Source organism: Heliconius melpomene, chromosome 10 (genome assembly GCF_056956725.1).
Source record: "Heliconius melpomene rosina isolate 202511_hmr_F chromosome 10, ASM5695672v1, whole genome shotgun sequence".
NCBI lineage: Eukaryota > Metazoa > Arthropoda > Insecta > Lepidoptera > Nymphalidae > Heliconius > Heliconius melpomene.
The window spans coordinates 10,442,915-10,464,113 of record NC_140398.1 but is presented as its reverse complement, the minus strand read 5'-3'; the positions used below and the strand labels follow the sequence as shown (position 1 = coordinate 10,464,113).

Sequence of the window (21,199 nt, the reverse complement as noted above, 5' to 3'; positions counted from 1 at the left end):
TTATAGTTGCTTTGAAAAGGAATACGTGTATACAATTTTGAAACTTGTTACTTAACGACCTCGATCAATTATACCCAATTAGTGTATAATTAATCGAAGCTTAACAAATAAAATATTTATTGTGCACGAATAGAATACCTAGTATGAAATATATATAGCAAAAAACAAAACGTTATAGTTTCGTCATGTCCGTCTGTCTGGCTGTCTGCCAGTCCGTATGTCACAGTCATTTTACTCTGAGACTGTGGTTACTGTATGGTTGAAATTTGGAAGGTATGGTAATGATGTAGCATGATTTTGAAAAATAAAATTATGAAAATTATCAAGTACTCCGTACATATAACTGAGGGATGAAAAAAAATCGAGAAAACATGATGTGGCTTTGAGCCACCATCACCACCACCAAAATTGTATAAAAATGGGATAATAGAATTTAATGATAATTTCAAACCATATAAAGTAGAAAAATAATTTCGATCTCTCGGTCAAATTGAGAACCTCGACATTTTGTAAAGTTGGTAAAAAATAGCATATCAAGAATGATATAAGTTTGCTGCTTCTTCTGCCTTCAAAAATAGAAAAAGAAAACTTTATAAAATCATTATCATTATAATTTATAATTTATTTACCCTTATTACTACATTATTAACTTACAACGGCAGAAATTATCACAACATAGTTTTAAAATAATTGAATGGTTGCGGAATAGATCCTAAATAATTTCCGTTTCCCATTGGCAACAGTGTAATTGTGTAAAGAAATTCAATTTATAAGGCCGACTTGCTTTTCATTTTCACAGAATATTAAATAGTAACTACGTTATATGTTTTCTGTTCGTTCGTAGTTATATTGCACAACACTTTACTTAACCAGGCAAAAATTTGATTATTTTTTTTTAAACTCGACGGTGTCAACTATTTTTATAAATCTTTTAATTTTAGGGTGATTATTTCTCTTATATCAATTAATTCATCGATATGTCTACAAACATAATTTTATCATATGTTTTACAATGAATTATTCATTAATTTTACGTCAACATGTTCTTAATTTAAAATATTTCCAATACAATTAAAAAAACACGCTTGACTTACGTTTACCCTTTTTTAAACGTGCCTCGCGTAAGCAAGTAGACATACGTCTCGAAATATTAAAAATATTTCGTATACACCTTTATTTTTATTTAAGTTAATAGTAGATATATGTATATTCGAAGAATTGATTTATTCTATCATGTCTACCCTGAATCTACCCGCATAATCAGTATTTCATGTCATCATTACTCAGCTAGTGAGGCCAGTCATGACGCAGGGTTAGGGGGCATACATGGAACTGTAAACGCGACAGATTGTGGGTTCGATCCCCACTCAAGCAAATGAAATATTTAATATCGTCATTTCCTCGGTAACCTCTAGTAACAAGGCAAGGCGCGGCGTTAAATTCCGCTAGTCAACAAAAAATGACTCTACAATTAGGCGGAAAGTGAGTAACGGTATGACTTAACATTAGGTTCCCTCTGCCTACCCTGTTAAGTGCGGAATACAGCGTGAAGTTAAAAAAAATACTCAGCTATTCACGACACTGTACTGTAAGGTTCATTGGCACAGCGTAAAACATAAGTTTTCCCACTGGGACCACCAACGACACCAAACACCATAGAAACTTCTGCTTTCTAAAAAGTCTTGTGACAGGATTCATCATAGCATGAAAGTTTTCTGTCCATATTAATAAGCTTGTTTTCATTTCCATGTGAAGAAAAGTAGCTGCTCTATTTTATCTTCCGTTGACAGAGCGACAAAGCCATACAAACTGTGCGCTTCAAAGTGCTATTCCATCACAATGAGGCGTCGGTACTTTGTTACGTTTTTAATATACAATTATGATATTTAATAATATATTATTATGCTTTAATAATATCATTTGCTTGACTATATATTATTGAACAAACAGTAATTATGGATTCGATTCCCATTCGGGGTAAGCTGTTTTCATGTGGGAAATGAACTGTAAATAAAATTATGGATTATGGATTACAAAAGTCTTTATGTTTATCGCGAATCGCGAAATTAAAGAACTATGAGATGGATTGGAAATTTTTATATTGTAACTAATATTCATCTTCTACAACTTAAAAGGACGGCACAATTTAGTATCAAAGCCGCTAATTCAAGTCAGGTATCAGATGAAAGAGCTAAGGTAAGCCTGAATTTCAGAAAAAGCTCGAGACCTCCAATTTTTGTATGGTACCTTGGTTGGGCGAGCCCGACTAGCGTAATTCAATAATATTCAATACATCAAGTAAAAAATTAATACATAGCTAAATAGTATATTTAAACATAAATTCCAAAAAATAAAGTTTAAGTGAAGTTTTATTCCACAAAAGTGTTTTTGTATCAGCATCACTCTGCCACACTGTTACCGTGCAGCAGTTCTAGGGCCGCTGCGCTGACAGCCGCGCGGCTCGTCCGCACGTAACTCTGTACGCACCGTTAAGCACATTTTACAACCGCTATAAACAATTTATTACTAATATTATTTTTTTCTGCTAAACAATAGAAAAATTCTACTTCACTTGCCAGTATTTATTTAGAAGAGGATAACTTTAGGAGTATTTTATTTTCTGTTATTCATTTGTATGTATTAAAAATACAAAATATATTTTTATTAATTAAACGAATAATAATAAAGTTTTTAAATTTCCATTAAGTAAAATTGTTTAGACTTTAAATATTTAATTTTACCTGTGATTTGTGTTAAAAATGGGATACCCAATTACCGCGTATTTTTGGATGTTTGCAATATTCTGTAAAGGTAAGTTTTTCTTAAGTTTCATAAAATACTAGATCAAGTTGAGTAGTTTAGAAGTTTAAGACATTCGTAGATTATAATGATACGTAATTAAATGTCTCAATTTACATTTATTTGTTAGTATTAAAGAATTAATTAAATATACAAAAAACATATTAATGGTTTTATCATAAAATAATAACAACGTTTATTCGCAAATATTGTATAGGTAACAGAAGAACCTTAGCTACATCACCTTTATTTTTTCATATTTTTTACTGAATTGTGAGAGATGTAAAAACTAAAAAGCGATTAATATACTTATATTCTATTTCTTCTCATATTTTAAATGTTCTATTAAAAATAAACGAAATACTGTTTTTCCTGTATCTTCAATTTCTCATAGTCGGGCTGGCAGCGTGCATGTAGAGCTCCCGAAACATTTCACTATTAAAATAACTGCGACAAAAATATCGTCTCTGTTATTGTATCAGTGAGTAGCATTTTAAAACAACTCACAGACTAGTGTTGTTTATTAACAATATTTTTTATACATTGAAAATGATAATTAATAAATTATGGAATGCTAAAATAAAGACTTACTTTTTGAATAGAGATATTTCTTCCACATATACAAAGTTAGTACTTAAATAATATTATATTAATATTTCGATTTATTTGTATGTCCAGCTACTACTAGATTCTAGATAGATAGAGAATAATTAAAAATGAAAGTAAAAATTTAACATTATACATTCTTAAATCGTCCTGCGACTCTACAAATTGTTATTCCATTCCGGATTTCTATCAGAATTCTTTAGTCCCTGTACCCTTGTCAAATAAGTGAACATTATTTGGTTTTTTTCACTTATTTCTTTGTATATAAAATATCTGGTGTATTGTAATGTAAATGACTAAATATATTCGTATGTATTATATTTTCGCAATATTGGTATAATATGCTTACATCTTTTTTTTGACGGATTATTCTTTTATTTAGTATTCAAGTTATAAGGAATGAGAATGAGAGATAAGTCGATATAGTAATAGCATTAAGTTAAGACCAATTAGTTATTTTAGGGATCCTTACCTGAAAAGGTAAAAACGGAACCCTTAACATATATTTGTATTTCATCTCATATAAAATGAATGCAAATGGGCATATGCACAAAATTAAGTTTGTTAACTCTTATAAGTTGTACTTCTCGCTGACCTACAATCGTGAAATTGTTAAGGAAGCCTCAGTGGGCGACTCGCTCTTGACCGATTTTTTATTTTATGTTAATTAAAACGTATCCTAATAGAAGAAAATTTAAAAAAAACGAGAGTAATTACTTGCAGGCAGCTCTAAGCTCAATCACTACGTCGCTAAAATATTTTTCTTTGTTGTTTTTGTTTAACGAGTGAAATGGATTCGCTCGGAATTGTTCATTTACTTGCCTATTGAAATGTGATGTGAAAATCATTATTCTAATTGAACAATGATTTTTCTGCAAAGTGGCAACATTCACAACATTTATTTAAATATAAAAGTCCAGGTATAACTTATACAGATAAAGCCATACTTGGACTTTTATGAATGCGTGAAGAAAAAAAAAACGGATAAATGATTATGCCTACAATTATAACAACTATTTATGCACAATATCTAAGTATAACAGTATTTTAATACAAAACACATTTGTAAGTTCAAAAATCAATTTTAGTTAGATATGTCATAACAATAGAAGTGTAATTTTAATTAATCTTGTAAGAATTTATAAAGACGTCTAAATATAATTTCAAGACAGTATTAATATAATTTTACCATATTTGTGATAATAATATTTTGTGCGAGTCCATTCTCGATTTTCTCTGTCTCTAGAAACATTACGACAATAACATTAAGTGTCCCAACTAAACTTTAACGCTCTATCATACTGGGGCTGGAAATTGATAGTTTTGAATATAATATTCCCCGAAGACTAGAACCCACAAGTATCATATTTTGCTCTTGTATATATTTTAAGATATACTTTACTAACTTTAATATACTAACATTCAAACTGTAACTATTCTAACTTTAACTCATCTTTTATTTACAATTTTCTAAAGGCACTTTGATCGTTTTCTTTTAAGAAAAATCATGAATCAAAAAGATAAATGTTAGACAAGAGCGTACTTTGTCAAGATAGCCTTTCTCGTTAAATAGAAATTAATTGAAATAGAAAATGGTTATATTATTAAGCAATAGTAATTTTGTTAAATAATAATATAACTTGATTTTAAATGATTAAATAGTCCAAATATCAAATAATAATATTGAAATATGAATTTCTAAAACAGATTTGTTTTTCTTAGTAGAGCAAATTTAATATACAAGTTATTGTTTTATATAAAGATTAAAACTTTCCTGTTGGAACTGTCATCATTAGAAGCGTGGAGATTATAGAACTGTTTAGTAAATATGTAGACGGTTCTTTTAAAAAGGATATAGTAACATCAAATACATACGATTAAATAATTATTTTTTTTCAATAATTCCATATTTATTACTATTACTTAATTGTTAAATTTTACTCACGCACGTGCATTTATTACGTATAAATGTTATTTTTGATTTAGAATAACGCAGGCTGATTGACAAAACATCATTATCACCAACGCAACTTTGTCGGCATTTAAATTAGATTTGCCGTTTCGTTTAGATACGTAATATTACCGTGTTGATTTGTGTTGAAGTAGCTTAGGTCCACCCATTGTGAGTTCTAAGTCCAAAATACCCTTTAATGTCCTTATTAAAATACAGATAAGTAATTTTCTTTTTAAATAACATCAAACAATTAACTGGGTCCCACGACCAAAAAACACAGTATCCCATATTTGATATACTTATAGTTACATTTACATACACGTTTATATATGTACTTTTAAATCAGTTTAAGCATGAAGAAGATAAGCTCTATTAATTACCTGTTTATTTGATTAGATGAAAATGTTAATAAAAGAACTGTTACATAAACTATTAAGAAAAAAATTAATTTGCTTGTTAGCTTTTAACACGAAGAAATGGGCTGTAAAATCTCCTCGAGTGGGGATCGAACCTACAACCAGTCGATTTTACAGTCACATTTTCTGCCTCTGCGCCACGACTGGCCTCAATTTGTATTTGCATAATATATGTGTTTAATACGTAAATTGCAATTAAATTATTTAATAAATAAACCAAATATGATATTACAGACATATATCGATTAATAAATAAATATCAAATATAATATTACTAAATGTTATCATGACATGTTGATTGGCGTGTTTACTCTTTTGGATAAGATGGGTAGAGAGATTAACGAAAATGTTCTGAATTATATACCTATTCTGCTCAAATACTTCAAATTTCTATATAATATACAACTACACTAGATAAATAAGAATATGTTTAAAGATATATATTATATTCGTTTAAATAGTATGATTGGCCGCAACCGGAATTGGCAGGGCTGTATATCCCTGTTTTTAAAAGTGAATGTTCATGTGCATTTGGTGGCTACGGTAGACTTCCTTTGTTAATTTTATTAACAAAATTTAATTGCAACGGCGGACAATTTTATTTTAATAGCAAAAATAAAATATTTTTAATATGATAGTTTTGTTAGATAATTTCTGTGTAAGTGTTGTTATAAAATAAATAACTGTGTTAATAGATTTATGCAGTAAAGTGGACTGGAGAAATCGGATATAGAATTTAGTATATTTAGGAAAAAACAACATTGTTATAGAATATTATTTTTATGTTGTTATTAGTCAAGAAGACTTATTACTTTACGATTATCTTATTACATACGATTGTCAACTTGGTTTATCGCATTAACCAAGAAGAAAAAGCTTTCAAAGACAAAAGTAAAAAATATGAAAAGAATAAATTAATACAATTTATCTATCCAGCTCTATTTAAGTTGCAATATAAATTTTCATTAAAAAATCTCATTTCGAGAATGCCATTTATTATTTCAATATGACGCGATTTGTTAAAGCTGTTTCTTAAATTTTTCAAATAATTTCTTTAAATATTTATAGCTGAGATATTTAATACTAGGCGCTGTTTGTCTTCGCTTGCACCATCTGCGTGCAGGTACTTTTAAACGCCTGGCTTATTGTTTCCTCTTTTGATTCCTTTACCGAGATAAAAAATGCTCATCAGGCGAAAATTAAGGTAAAGGTCTTAATTTCCTAGTAAGAGACTAGACTTCTACGAGGTCTTTGCATATATAATGTTTATTTTTGTTAGTATTGAAGGAAATTCATATAACCGGAAAAGCGACTCTATAATTGCGTAAATCGATGTCACTCGAATGTGCCTCCTAATAATAGAGAATAAGAAATATATGTAATTTAAGTACATATACATATTTTAACATAGTGTTAATTTCCTCCACAAAATGCCTCGAAAATTAGGCGAGAAGTGGGGAAAAAAACATTAAGTTTTCTGTTTATCCTTCCATATGCGAGATTTTTTTTCATTTTGTGAAATGTGACATTTGATGGATCTAATGTAAGAAAATTAATGCTTTATAAAGGAGAAGTTTTCATTGGACGAAGAAGTTGGCTAATTGGTATAATAAAGAATTTTAAGTTCATTTAAAACGAAATTAACTCAAGTAATTGTAATGAATAATTCTATGAGAACAGACGCGCTTGTTAGAGCAAGAATAAAGTTTTGCTGTATTTATATTTAAAAAAAACCGTTTAAGTGCCAGTCGGACTCCAGGCCACCCAGGGTTCCTTGTCAATTTCAGGATTGTAGGTCAACAGGAAGGACAAATTATAAAAGTTGACTAAGTTGGCGAACGTATGGTGTAACGCATATTTTGTATCAAATGAAATACAAATATAAGTTTCGAATGTTCGTTTTTCTGTAAATATAAATTTCCATTTTCTGATCTTTGTACTGTACTGTAAGTTCTGTAAAAAAAGTAATACTTTGGTTGTAATAATAATATTATTTCAAACAGAAATGGGTAGAAGTGAAAAGATTTTTAAAGTTTCACGCTGAATGCCGCATTTAGCGGGGTACGTAGGAACCGACGGAACATTATGTGTTCAGTGTGGGAACCCAATGCCACATTTTATATAACCAGTGTAAGTGAAATGAAAATAATTTATACACTCCTCTCGAACACGGCGAACTCACAACGATTGCATCGTTTTTACAATAATACGCCGATTACGCCATGATGGCCTCAAAAGTTATTATTTTCATCAATTTTACGAGCTCCGATTTTATTTTTCAAAGCGTTAATAACGTTTTTTTCGTACGAACATGAAACGTCACTGTAATTTAATTAAATGTCTCCTATAAGTTTTAAATATTTCACTGTCGTACCTTTTCAAATCTCAATAAATAATATAAACTCTTTTGTTTTATTTCTGATCTTTTTAAATCCAAGGTCTGTTTCGTATAAGTGGCTTTGTGAATTTGAAAAACGGCTTAAGATAAAATCTCGTCTTATCTTTGAAGATAAAGATCTGCTAATAAAATATGCATAGATGATTAGACTTGGAATGGGCATACGAGTTTGTGATTGTTAGTACTATTTAGTAGAGCGGAAATTATTTTTATTATTTATTGATGCAATGCCTTCAGAATTCAGCAGAAAGTGAATAATGGAGTGACTTAATACTAGGTTCCCTCTGCTTTCTCTGCTGTGGGAGGGATACAGCGTGAAACAGATTTTATTTTTTAATATTGTTGTTAATACAAAATGGCCGACGTAACAAAATGCCGGATCAAAAATTTTTTGTACAATCCACTTAATGTGGGTATTAAATGAAAGGGCTTCATTTGTAAAATACAATACACTAAGAAATAAAAAACTATAAACAAAGAAATAGATTTTTTATTAAAAAAAACCTCTTTAGAAACAAACTTGCTTAAAAAAGATCTTTTTAATTAATGTCTTATTTGTCACTAGCAAGTTGCATTATAGTATATTAAATTCATGGAAAATGTTGTTATGTTAAAAATGTTTCTTTAATTTTTATAAAATGTCAACATTAATCTCAGAAATGCAAGCAATATACTTGTAGAATATTTGACGTTCTTCTTAATAATTCCAAAAATTACAATACTTTCGTGGATTAAAACTTTTATTTATTTCTCATTTTATACTTATTTTATTGTGTAGATGAAAATGCATACGTTTTCAGAGATCGTTTTATAGTAACAATAAATAAATATTCTAAACTTCAGTTGGCGCTACTTCTGTAATGGCTCCACTTTCAAGACTACTATTCCTCAAAATTTCAATTTTGCTAAAATTATGGGGCCGTGGGATCTCAGTCTATTTTTAAATGCAGCCTATATTATAGGTGGTATACGGGCGAAACCACCAGTGGTGAGCCGCTAGTGTAAATATAAAAAACTTTAACCATTTTTTTTTGTGATATATATGTATATGTAGATAGGTGCTTCATATATTTATGCACTTTGCAGTATGTATGCACTTAAAAAACACAAATGAATAAGTGATAGTTCAAAATTTCAGAGTTACTACTACTTTATTTTTTTATATCGCGAATAACATTATCGTCTATAGTAAAAAGCGCGTAATCAAACTAATAAATGTATTAAAATATTATATTTTAAAAATATTTTAGAACATATTTGACTATAATATGTTTTATCATGGCCGTTATATAATTATAAATATACTATGACATATATACATCAGCTCTGACAGTCCATTGTTTAGAGCTATGCCTTTATAGATCAACCTGTCAGTTACATTTTCCTTTTTTATACCTTGAAAAGGCTTAAAGATGTTTTAGAAAGAATATATATTTAACGTTATTCGATGCCAACGTGGCCCCTTTATGTAGTGTATTAAACGTAAATGACGCGATAGTCGCGGTTTTGATCTTCAATTGTAACAATATTTTTACTTTTTGAAATTCACTTTTAAGGTATTTTTTCATTCTTAAATTGTAAATTTTTGTCGAACAACTCCAAATTCAACACTTACAATTGATATAGCTTTTTATTTAGCTATTTATTATTTATTAAAATAAAACAAACACTAAATGTTTAGGGAAAGTTACCAAAAACAATAATTAATTCTGCAATTATTGTTCTTCAATCGGCTGTTTATGAGATTAGCGTGCACAGAAAAACAGATAAAAATCAAATCAAATCAGCTTCACGCTGTATCCCGCAGACAGCAGGATAGGCAGAGAGAAGAAATAAAAATATAAATTTAAGTGGATATTTTATTTGCTACAGTGGGGATCGAACCCACAACCAGTTGCGTTTACAGTCACACTATATAGCCCTGCGACTGGCCTCAACAGATAAAAAAATATAAATATATTCTTTTGGGTTTCATTACATTGGTAAATGTTCCCCATGCAAAGAGCGAATAGTAAATATAGACAGTACATTTTTTTTTATTGTGAAAGCGATTCCGAGATCAAAGTGTTCTACATATTACAACTGGTAAATCACTATATAAATAAACAAACATGTAATAAAGAGTCTCACATAATTCAAAATGACTATATTTCTTATAAATTTATTTAATTACTAGCTGTGCCTGCTACAACGTCAATAGGAGAGTAAATGTGGCAAATTTGTGACTGCTAAATGTACTTTACTAAGCAGACGCCATCATAGATAGGAAGTTAGTCAAAATATAACTCGTTCTTTTCTTACTTCTTTTGTATTTTGAAATTTTATTTTTCAAATTATCATTATCAGATAAGTAGATATCATCTTTATATTGGTAACTAAAATATTAGCTAATTCAATAAAACAGTTATCTCATAGCAATTCTGTCGAACACAATAATTTTAATCAAAAGATAGAAATAAAATAACAAAAGTTTATGGAAAGCTTACCAAAGTTCCTACTTACATTTGTATCATATAGATAGATTTTGTAAATAATTTCTGCATCAAAACATCTAAACATTGTATTACTTAAGGCATCTTCTATCATGTATGGTACAGGAAAGGTAGGTTGAATCACTCTGTTTTCCTCCTTGTATTCTTTTACATTTCTCAAAAACAGTTTAGTTCAGTTCTTCAGTAATGGCGTTTCAAGAGTGCCAGTAGCCAGCACAATTCATCTCTAAGAAAATGGATGGACATAACGCGTTCTGACATTCTTTTATTTGTTTTATTGTTTAGAAAGTTCGTTTACTATTTAAATTGTAAATAGCAAAACATTATAGAATAAGTTGATAAAATACGAATATTGCTTAAATAACGTTTGATAATTCAATATTTAAACATGAATTTCTACTTTTCGTCTACTGGCAGTAATCCTATGTGAACAGAACCTCTTGACTGAAATATTTCTTATAATTATAAGAAACGTGAGCTTAATATTTAAAATAAAAGGCTTTTTAGCAAAAAGGGTTAAGCAAAATTTTTTTAATGTAACGCTACTTTTATACTACGCTATTAAAACAAATCTCACAGCAAAAAATCTAGTACAAATGCATATTTTGTAATATATTCGTTTTAATTGCCATCTTGACATGTTTGCAGTCAAAATTTAAAATAATTTAGAAACCCACTGAAAGTAGAGTTTTGTAAGCTTTCGCACAATTATTTGAATCAGCTAATGTTCTGTTTGTCATTGCTATAAAGGGAAACGTGAGACCTCACAAGGGCTACGCATTACTACAATGTTATCTATAGTATTGATTGCTTGTCATTGCTCTATGTAAGTTTACCTGTCTGTGTTTATTTAAATATACACAGAAATGAAATCAAAATATTATTAAATAAGATTGAGTTCTATCACTCGATAAGTAGTGGTACTAGGTTCCAGTCTGCCCATTAATAGGATTGTAGTTGGGTACATGTGATTAAAATAGCAATAAAAACAGTCAATATAAAAAATATATATCCAGGTATACAGAATTTGCAATAATTAATTAATGATAATGAATGTATTTTTTTGTTCCACCTAGAGGTGATTTATGAAAAAAAAAATTATTCAGGAATTTGGTGCTGTGACGAAGAATACCATCTAATACGACACCTGATGGACAAATATGACGCGTCGGTGCGACCTGTAGAGAACTCTTCTCACCCTCTCCTCGTGACCTTCGGCGTTTCGCTGCATCACATCATTGATGTTGTAAGTGCTCTCCAAGTTACATAATGAACTGCCGTAGGTAGATTCAGATTAAGAATTATAGATAAGAAATTTATTCACAAATTTCATAGTCTATCTTAATACATAGTATCATTCATAAATTATTAGTAAATTACTTTAGTAGCTCATGTTGTTTGTTATTTTTTTAGTTCACAATTAGTACTTTTAGTTTTTAGCTTACATATAGTAAGCATATAAGAGGGCAGGGGACGTAATGCACACCGTCTTTACGTACTGCCCAATTTTCGGGACGACTGGCGGAACTTAGCGCCACTCTTGTCTAATAAACAAAGAAAATGAAAATAACTCATCCCCCAAGTGAAAATAACCCTAATAAACCCACAGCCGTCGCGTTAACAGTTAGACACAGTGCCGCTGCCTCGTGACGGCATCAGTTTCCAATAATAAATCTGTTCCTTGTACAGTACCTGCCTTGCACAAGGAACAATTTTATAAATTATAATATAATGGGGGCACAAGTGTGTAATTGTAAAAGAGTAAATACGAGTGGTGTGTTTGATCCTCACACGAGGAAATTTAATATTTATTTAGAATTATATTTTTAATTTTTAATTCTGATGTGGAGTGGTGTTCTTCAAAATTCGGCGAAAAAAATAATTTTTAACAAAAACAAAAACCGACTTCTAACAACGAACTAAAAAGTGAAAAATAATTATATAAAGATTTTATAATTTTGAAGTCGGTGCCAAGTAAAACAAACAGGCTTAGTAATTAGATATTGTAGTAAAGGTGTTGTAGCATTAGTTTGACACCGACTTCAAAATTATAAAATCTTTATATAATTATTTTTCACTTTTTAGTTCGTTGTTAGAAGTCGGTTTTTGTTTTTGTTAAAAATTAATTTATTTTACGATTTTTAGTGATGGGTAGATCTTAAAATGATGCTTCTTGAACGAGTGGTGATGGTGGTGGTAGTGGTTGTCAACGAGTGGTTGTGGTTGTTCTATGTAAAACTTCATTTAATTAGCTATTATTTTTGTGCAAAGTTACATTTTGGTATATTGACAAGAACAAACATAAAAAGTATTCGGGTGAATTCGGAATCTCCCTTTTTTGAAGTTGGTTGAAAATGAGAACATCCTCTTTTTTGAGATTGGTTGAAAAGAAATGCAACGATCAGGAATCTCACTTCTGACATCAATTTAAAAAGTTTTTGCTTGTAACTATTACAGTATAATTAAATTTTGACCAAAAAAAACAAACTTTCTCAATTTTCTCCGGATTCCATAATCGAAACCTAACCAAACTTTCACCAAATTATCCTTGAAGTGTATCCTTTCAAATAAAAAAAGAATCATCAAAATCGGTTGGCGCAACATTGAGTTATTCGGCTATTAGTCGCGCACATGCATAATGCAAATTTAAGACTTATGTGATTTTCTCATGGATACCATTGTCAGACATGGACCAAAAAAAAATGGGACCATTCGGGAAGCTATACCTTTCAAATAAAAAAAAAGTATCAAAATCGGTCCACCCAGTTAAAAGTTATGAGGTAACAAACATAAAAAAAAAAATAAAAAAAATAAAAAAAATATAGTCGAATTGATAACCTCCTTTTCTTACAGAAGTCGGTTAAAAAGGAGAACGTAGTTTCTTAACCCTTTGCCTAACCTACTGTGTGCGGGATACACCGTGAAGCTGATAAGTTTAATATGTACTCAGTACAGTACAAGTTATACATTATACACAAATGTACCTATTATATGATATATATGTATATTCTATAAAATACACAAAGCTATTATATTGCAAATATTTTTGGTCCTGGCATTAGAGCCTGTTGCTACGTTTAAAATATTATAAAGAAGATGTTGAAATAATTTCAGAATATACCACTATTACTAAAATCTAGCAAAAATGGATTCGAACGGATAATACCTTAGACAATATATACACATTTATCTAACCATAAAACTCGGTAAATATAATAATGCTCAAATCGTAAGAACTATTTCAAGAGACACAAAAAGAGGATCAGTGCTATTTATAGGTATTCTTGAATATTAAACAAGTCCCTTTGGGATTTAATTGAAGGATATATAACAGAATATTATTTGCCATTAGCATATATTGTAAAATGAAATATGTTTTACATGTTTTGTCGAAATTAATCTCATAAATAAAGATAAAATCAAAAATAGTACCAAGTTTATTATTAATTTTCGATATAATTTTGTCTGTTTTTCGCATATTACATTTCAAGGGTTAAGTCCAGATCGAGTGGTAATAGGTTCTATGTTAAATCGGAAACAAAGATATAATTAGAATTATCAAGTTTGTAAAAAGATCACGAAAATGCTTATTATGATTAGGTCGAATTGTGGCCCAAATAAGTTGACCAATGACTCAAATTTTTAAAATAGTCTTATTAACGTAAACCAAAGAAAAGACTAGATTTTTGTGATTCATGATTTTTTTTAATTTTTTTCATTTATATACGTGTGTATAAAATAAATGGAATACATCGGCGATAGTGATAATTAAATAGGGAAAGAGATGGCAAAATATTTTTTCATTATAATGGGGGAAAAAATGGAAGCTTATAATATTTGTAGGAAAAACACAAAGTTTGCCGGCGTCGTTGATGGATGACATTTTTCACAAGACATTTTTAATTTCATAGCTTAACTTAAATTGCAAGCTATGACAAAAATGATTTATGAGTACAGTACGTCAAAGATATTAAAAAAAAAACCGGACAAGCGCGAGCCGGGCTCGCCCACCGAGGGATCCGTACAAAAATTCGAGATTGGAGCTTAGCTAGCAAACATAGATATAAAGGTTTATATTAATTTGTAAATAGTAGGAGAAGAAAATATTTCATTCCACTGAGCGAGGAAAGAATCCACGACCACACGAGCCTATTATATATAAATATTTTCGCAACTTATTAAAAATAAATGTCTGCTTGTTAAAAATATGTTTGTTATTATTTATTACTATTTCACAGATTCTATTGTAAATTTTTGTCTCAACATTTTTTCCATTGAAAAATGAAGATGATCAATCTTCGTCACGGCTATGGAATATATTAAGTATAAATAATTTACGCTCAGATTCTTGTTTCATGCTTAATTTATTTCAAAAGATCTCATCACTTTCAATTTGGATAAATAAGCAAGGAAATTATTTATATAGTATATCTGCTAAAATTACGTTTGTTATATCGGGATTGTTATTTTCACGTTGATTACGAAAATTGGCACAATATTTTCTTCTCAATTACATATTTTGTACCGTGCGTGTTAGAACTTTCATTGTACTTTTACGAACGAAAATATCTAATTTTCAGACAAAATTCTTTGATTTGGAGGGATATTATAAATTTCCTTTCCCAACGCCCCTCCTACTAACAACATAAAATCCTACCGGAAATAGAATTTCCAACGCAAGCACTACTACACATACCTACTAAAATTGAGACAAGTTAACTATATTGTAAATATTAGTTAGTTAACACAAGTTAACGTTATCAATACTAAAGAGCTAACAAATGTGATTTATTAGAATTTAAATCAACTTAGTTAGCTAATTTTCTATACGCAACTTGCTAAAATGTTAGATTATTCGTAATGGAATTTTAATGAAGTTTTACACTGTCGTGAATACCATTAGGGTTACGAATTTTAATCGACACAAACTCTGCGTTGTACATAATAAGCTTTTTAACTTCATAACTTGTTATTTGTATAATGATTTTTTTTTTCAGCCTCACGCTATACCTCCATATATGTAGCATGGTAGGTAGTTGTATTTAAACACTTCGTTCGATTTCCTCGGGGATCGAACCAACGACCAGTCGCTATGACTGGCCTCCAAATTATATTTTAATTTTTATGTTTTGCCTTTGTTTGCCTTATGAAATATAGTAATTTAATTTGAGGCAATATTACGTTACATATTTAATTGTATAGAAACGTCTTATTAATTATCTGGAGTTGAAGATGAATATGAATCATTCTTTAAATAAGTCTTCCTCATACGTTTCCCTATAATGAGATCATATTGAGAAAGTTTGAGTACAATAGACGCTTTAAGTTAACAATAGAGAAATACACATAGTAACTTTTCAAAGCTTCTCGTATGATTTTCATACTCACTACCACTATTTATACTCTATTTATACATATTTATTTTGAAGTGAAAATATTTTTTTATCTTGTTAATATTTTTAACTTTACGACCCACAAAAGACGATGTTTTGCCTCGAACACTTATTACAAGTCACTTATTTTTATATATTTATATACTAATTGTCCCAAAAACTTGGTTAATTGTGCGAAGCAACTGTAAACTGCTAATTAATTTCAATTTAGCCATACGAGAACTGTTGCGTAGCCCCCTCAGCTTACGCGGGAGCAATTTTGTGAAATGCGAGTCATTTTAGGGGAATATTTCATCACGCTAGGAATTCTAGTTCGGCACACTTAAATTAAAATTATCCTGCAAACGGCACGTTCACTTCCACAAACCTCCGACAATTTATTATTAGGCAAAATGTAAGTTATAACTTATGTATTTTAATATTAAATTTATGAATTTCGTATGCCGAACTGAAACTATTAGGATAATCTGGTATTTATTACATATTTTCAATGCTTATTTTTTATTATTTATCTGTTTTCGAGTTTCTTTAATTATAATAACTCGTTTTACAACCATTTCCAAAACAATTTCTCACATGTTGTGGAGTGGTTACTACTGTAGCCATTCTCAAGCCGATATTATTATTATTATATTAATTTGCTACTGACAATATATCGTTCACAAACCCGTCCCAGATATCTCGAAGGTTTCTTCCTAATATATTGTGTTATTTATAAGAAAAGCTTTACTGTACAAAATTCAGATCTGGATAATAAAATATATATTTTACTACGCAGGAGGAAAAAGACCAGCTGCTCACAACAAATTGTTGGATTACGCAAATATGGACAGACCACCATCTACGGTGGAATATCAGTGAATTTGACGGCATCAGTGTAATAAGAATACCATATGAAAGAGTATGGAAGCCAGATATTATTTTGTATAACAAGTAAGTTTTTGTGTTTTACTTTGTTATTAATTGTTTTTTTTTGTCTAATTAATTATGTTTCAGAAAACTAAAGCCTGCCAATTTTAGTATTGAAAATAAAGTAAAATAGTTTAATAAAATGGTTCTACTTAATTTTAGCGCGGACCCAAATTATCGTTCAGCGGTGATAAATACGAATGTGATTGTAAAAAATACAGGAGAGGTGACCTGGCTAAGTCACGGGATCTACGTATCAGTCTGCGATATTAATGTCGAACAATTTCCTTTCGATATCCAACTTTGCACAATGAAATGGGCTTCTTGGACTTACGACGGCTTCCAGGTAAGAATCAATCGGGCGTCAATCAATGCTAGTATAAGCCGATTTATTCTTTTTATATTCATAGATATGTATTACATATGATAATGCCTTCTTATTTTCGTTTTTGTTTTTGCGAAAAAAATGGAAGTATTCCTTTTTAATATATAAATTACTAATATTTTAGTTATATACACATTTTTTAACTTCACGCTGTATCCCGCACATAGCGGGGTAGGCAGAGGGAACCTAGTGTTAAGACACTCCGTTCTAATCAATACATTTCCGTTCCGTTCTATATTAAATATATAATAATATATATCTATTACATACACAAATAACCAATTCATGCAAAGATAACTTCAACAATAAGAACATTATCCTTCTTTAAACACCTTCGTAAATTGAAGTGACTAAATAAATATTGTAAGAAAAAATGAGAAAATATTTTGTGGGAAAGTCACAGCTTTATCACTTCTATAGATCGCAAAGCTTTGTTGAACTAAAGTATCAGTAAAAGATATAAGCTTAGGTAATATAATAATATATTTAATATAGGTAATATAATAATATATTTTTTTTAATTAATACTATAATAGGTATATTAGAAAACTTGTTTTTATTTTATATAGACTAGACTTGTAGGTTCGATCCTCACTCGAAGAAATTATATATTTATTTTTATTTTCACTTCTTTGCTCTGGTATCGAGGCAAAGCGGGGTGTGGAGTTTCGTCACTCGACGGAGTAAGACGAGTGTCTTCACACTAGGTAGCCTCTGCTTATCCTGCTGTGTGTGGGATACAGCTTAAAGTTGAATTATTTATGATTTAATAATATTCCATTTTAAAATAGTTTTCTTTAATAATTATCATGGCTTATGAGTTATTATTTGGACTCATATTAGATTAGATTTAATTTAGAAACTATATAGACATGGAACAAGTATGTTTTTTTTATTTGGAGTACTGCAGAAGCCATATTTTAACATGGTTGTTATTTTTTTCTAATGCTCACCGTCTGTAACACATTCATCACGACTGAACAATACAAAGTTCGCTCTCGCCGCGGTCTACGTGGGATTGAAAAGAGGATTGTCTGACTGTTTTAATTTATGTAAATTGATATTTATACATTGCTTATTATTATTAAACAGCAAATGTCAAATGTTTAATGTAAACGAGGGTGGGCTGGGGTCAAGGCAAAAGCATTATATTGTAATAGAAGAACAAAAATGCAATTGTTATTTACTTTAAAAGTCACGTTTTCGTATAAAATACTAGTTGGCTAAATATTTTATTCATAAAAATGTAGAGATTACAACTAAAATTTCAAGAGAACAATAAAATTGCAATGATGATTAAAAGTTAGTAGGAATTCTGTTGAATTTTTAAGTACCAAAGGAAAAAATAGAGCTCACTCCCATTTAGTTAATAATAGACTCAAAGTACACCGGATGGACTTTTCAGTTGAAAGACTATAAAATGATACTACGCTTTCATGCGACGGTATTTTTCGTTGGGAATACATTTTTCGGGGGTTCCTAATTCTATTGTCATAAGGCAAGCAAACTGAAATGATGGATAAAAATGGTTTTTGTTGAAGCCATTTAACATAATTATTTATTATTCGAGTAATGATTCAATTTATTAACAATCAGAATAGAAATTGTTGACATTTATTTCATATACATTTATTTATGTAGTCTTTGAAAACACAGAGCAAATTGAAAATGAAATTTTCATACAGTAGGATCCTGAAATAGCCTTTATTTGTTAAATCTCCTTATACATATTTACTTGTCGTACATTTTGGGACATAATGAAGACAAACCTCAAAAAGACTTCCCATTATATACTTCCGTAAATTACGTAACGAGTATAATATTATCCGCAACTGTAATTCTCTTTTGTTATTTGCTCGTTTGTAACACAATATTAGGAAACTCTTATATAATATGACAATCATATTTCTTTCAAAGGAAATTAATCTTAGGTTCCAAATATATTGACATATATATAAAATGTAAATACTAAATAGGAAAAAGGTAGGTAGGTAGGTGGTGGTGGTGCAGGGGACGTGCGAGTGTAGACGCGATGTTTGCGAATTCCGTTCCCGCTTCGGGGAATCAAATATTTAATGTTTTCATTTCGTTGCCCTGAGAACGAAGCATAAAGCAGAAACCGCGGCGTTAAGTTACGTCACTAAATTATAAATCTGGTAGGGTGTATAGAACAAAGTGCCCATAGGTTCTGTCTGTCTATTTAGCTATGTAGAAGATGTGTGAATAAATAAATGTGTATCACAAATTAAAACATCTAAATATATTTTTTTCTTAATTTTTCTTGTTTACAAAATATGTATAGGTGAACAATGATAAAAACATGGAAATTTCTTATAATTTCACATCAGAAGCGATTTGTTTTCGCCAAATTTCGGGCTATGGCCAAAAGCTAAAGGGTTATATTTACAACATCAAACAATGAAAAGACTCATTGCATTTTGCTTTACTCGAGTTTGACTTCTGAAATATCAAAGGATCATTATTTACCTTCAATGAAACTATTATGTTTTTAGATTACTGTATTATTATACAATTTAACATTATATGAGTCTGAGTTTGAAATTGTAAATTTTTGTTTTAATTTTCAGTAAAAAAGTACTGAAAAAAATATCATTAAAATGTTAACGAACGTTAACGAGAAAGCACAAGTTGAAAATGATATTTTCTTTCATTTTCATCATAAATTTGTAACATGAAAAAATTGTTCTATATAAAAAAAGAATTTTAATCGCTTTAAACTCTATTGATCTAAGCCGATTTAAACTCGCGCTTCACTTGCTATTTTTATTTCCTTTTCAATAACAATGCTAAAGTTCCGAGTTCATGTCGATCGGAAACATGTTATGAAGAAAATGAATTTACTATATTAAGCTATAAGCTTATTTTTTTCGTGGTATATTTTTTAATAGATAACGATGAATATTGTTTTGGTTTTTGGCATAGTCAGAAAATAATAATTTTCAAGATATTCCTCATACGTACTCTATGTTCTATCGACATAGTTAAAGACTTTGACATTCTTCAAATGGCATTTAATGAAACTTATCAACTTTATAAATACGAGATATACATAGTTTATAGTGGGATTTATCCGTCATCATTTAAACAGCCAATAGCAAAACAACCGCGTTCCCACGTTTTATTAATTTAATTTTAAAAGATTCCTGCATTGGATGTTTTGCACATTTTTAAATTGCAATTTATATAAGTATTTTAAGCTTTGAGCTAAGTGGAAGGCTAATAAAAAAATATTTAAAAAAAAACTCAATTCGTATGCACAAACATTTAAACGCTTTATGCGAAGCTTTATAAAAAAAATGTATACCATATTCCAAATCGTTCCTTGAATCATATAGAATTAAATGAGCAAATCGAATATAATTTTGCGTAATTAAAATTGAAAAAAAAAAATGAGAACACTTTAAAACTACTTTCACATACTTTAAATTGCTCTAAATTGTATTTTCTGTTTTCCAACAGCTGGATCTAAAAAAACAGTTCGACGAAGGTGACACTACAAATTACCAGACGAATGGTGAATTCGATCTCGTGAGCTTTGAAGCGATTAGGCACAATCAATACTATTCGTGTTGCGTGGAGCCCTATCCCGATATAACTTATATCATCAAGCTGAGACGGCGTCCTATGTTTTATGTGTTTAATTTAATTCTACCGTGTCTTCTTATAAATGGTATCGGTAAGTACATTTGAATAAATTGTATTGTTTTCATATTAGAAAAGGTAAAATTAGAAGTGTTTTTTGTTCTTTTCTTGAAACTTGATGTATTAAATACGTTTAGGTTATGTTTAAGAAATTAATTGAGTATAGAAGATAATATAACAACGA

General features: G+C 29.7%; 1 protein-coding gene across 2 annotated transcripts in view; it reads left to right on the top strand.

Moving 5' to 3' along the window:
* LOC146535571 (neuronal acetylcholine receptor subunit alpha-10-like) overlaps positions 1–21,199 on the top strand; it is a 33,287-nt gene that overhangs the window by 904 nt on the left and 11,184 nt on the right. The window contains exons 1-5 of one of the 2 annotated variants that reach the window (XM_085192254.1): positions 2,442–2,811; positions 11,772–11,911; positions 16,837–16,991; positions 17,130–17,313; positions 20,833–21,049. In XM_085192254.1, coding sequence (XP_085048380.1) covers positions 2,760–2,811; positions 11,772–11,911; positions 16,837–16,991; positions 17,130–17,313; positions 20,833–21,049 — 748 coding nt within the window. In that variant the 5' untranslated portion in view covers positions 2,442–2,759. Of the gene's footprint in view, positions 1–2,441; positions 2,812–11,771; positions 11,912–16,836; positions 16,992–17,129; positions 17,314–20,832; positions 21,050–21,199 lie in introns of those variants that run through there. The other variant, XM_085192255.1, reaches the window with a different exon arrangement.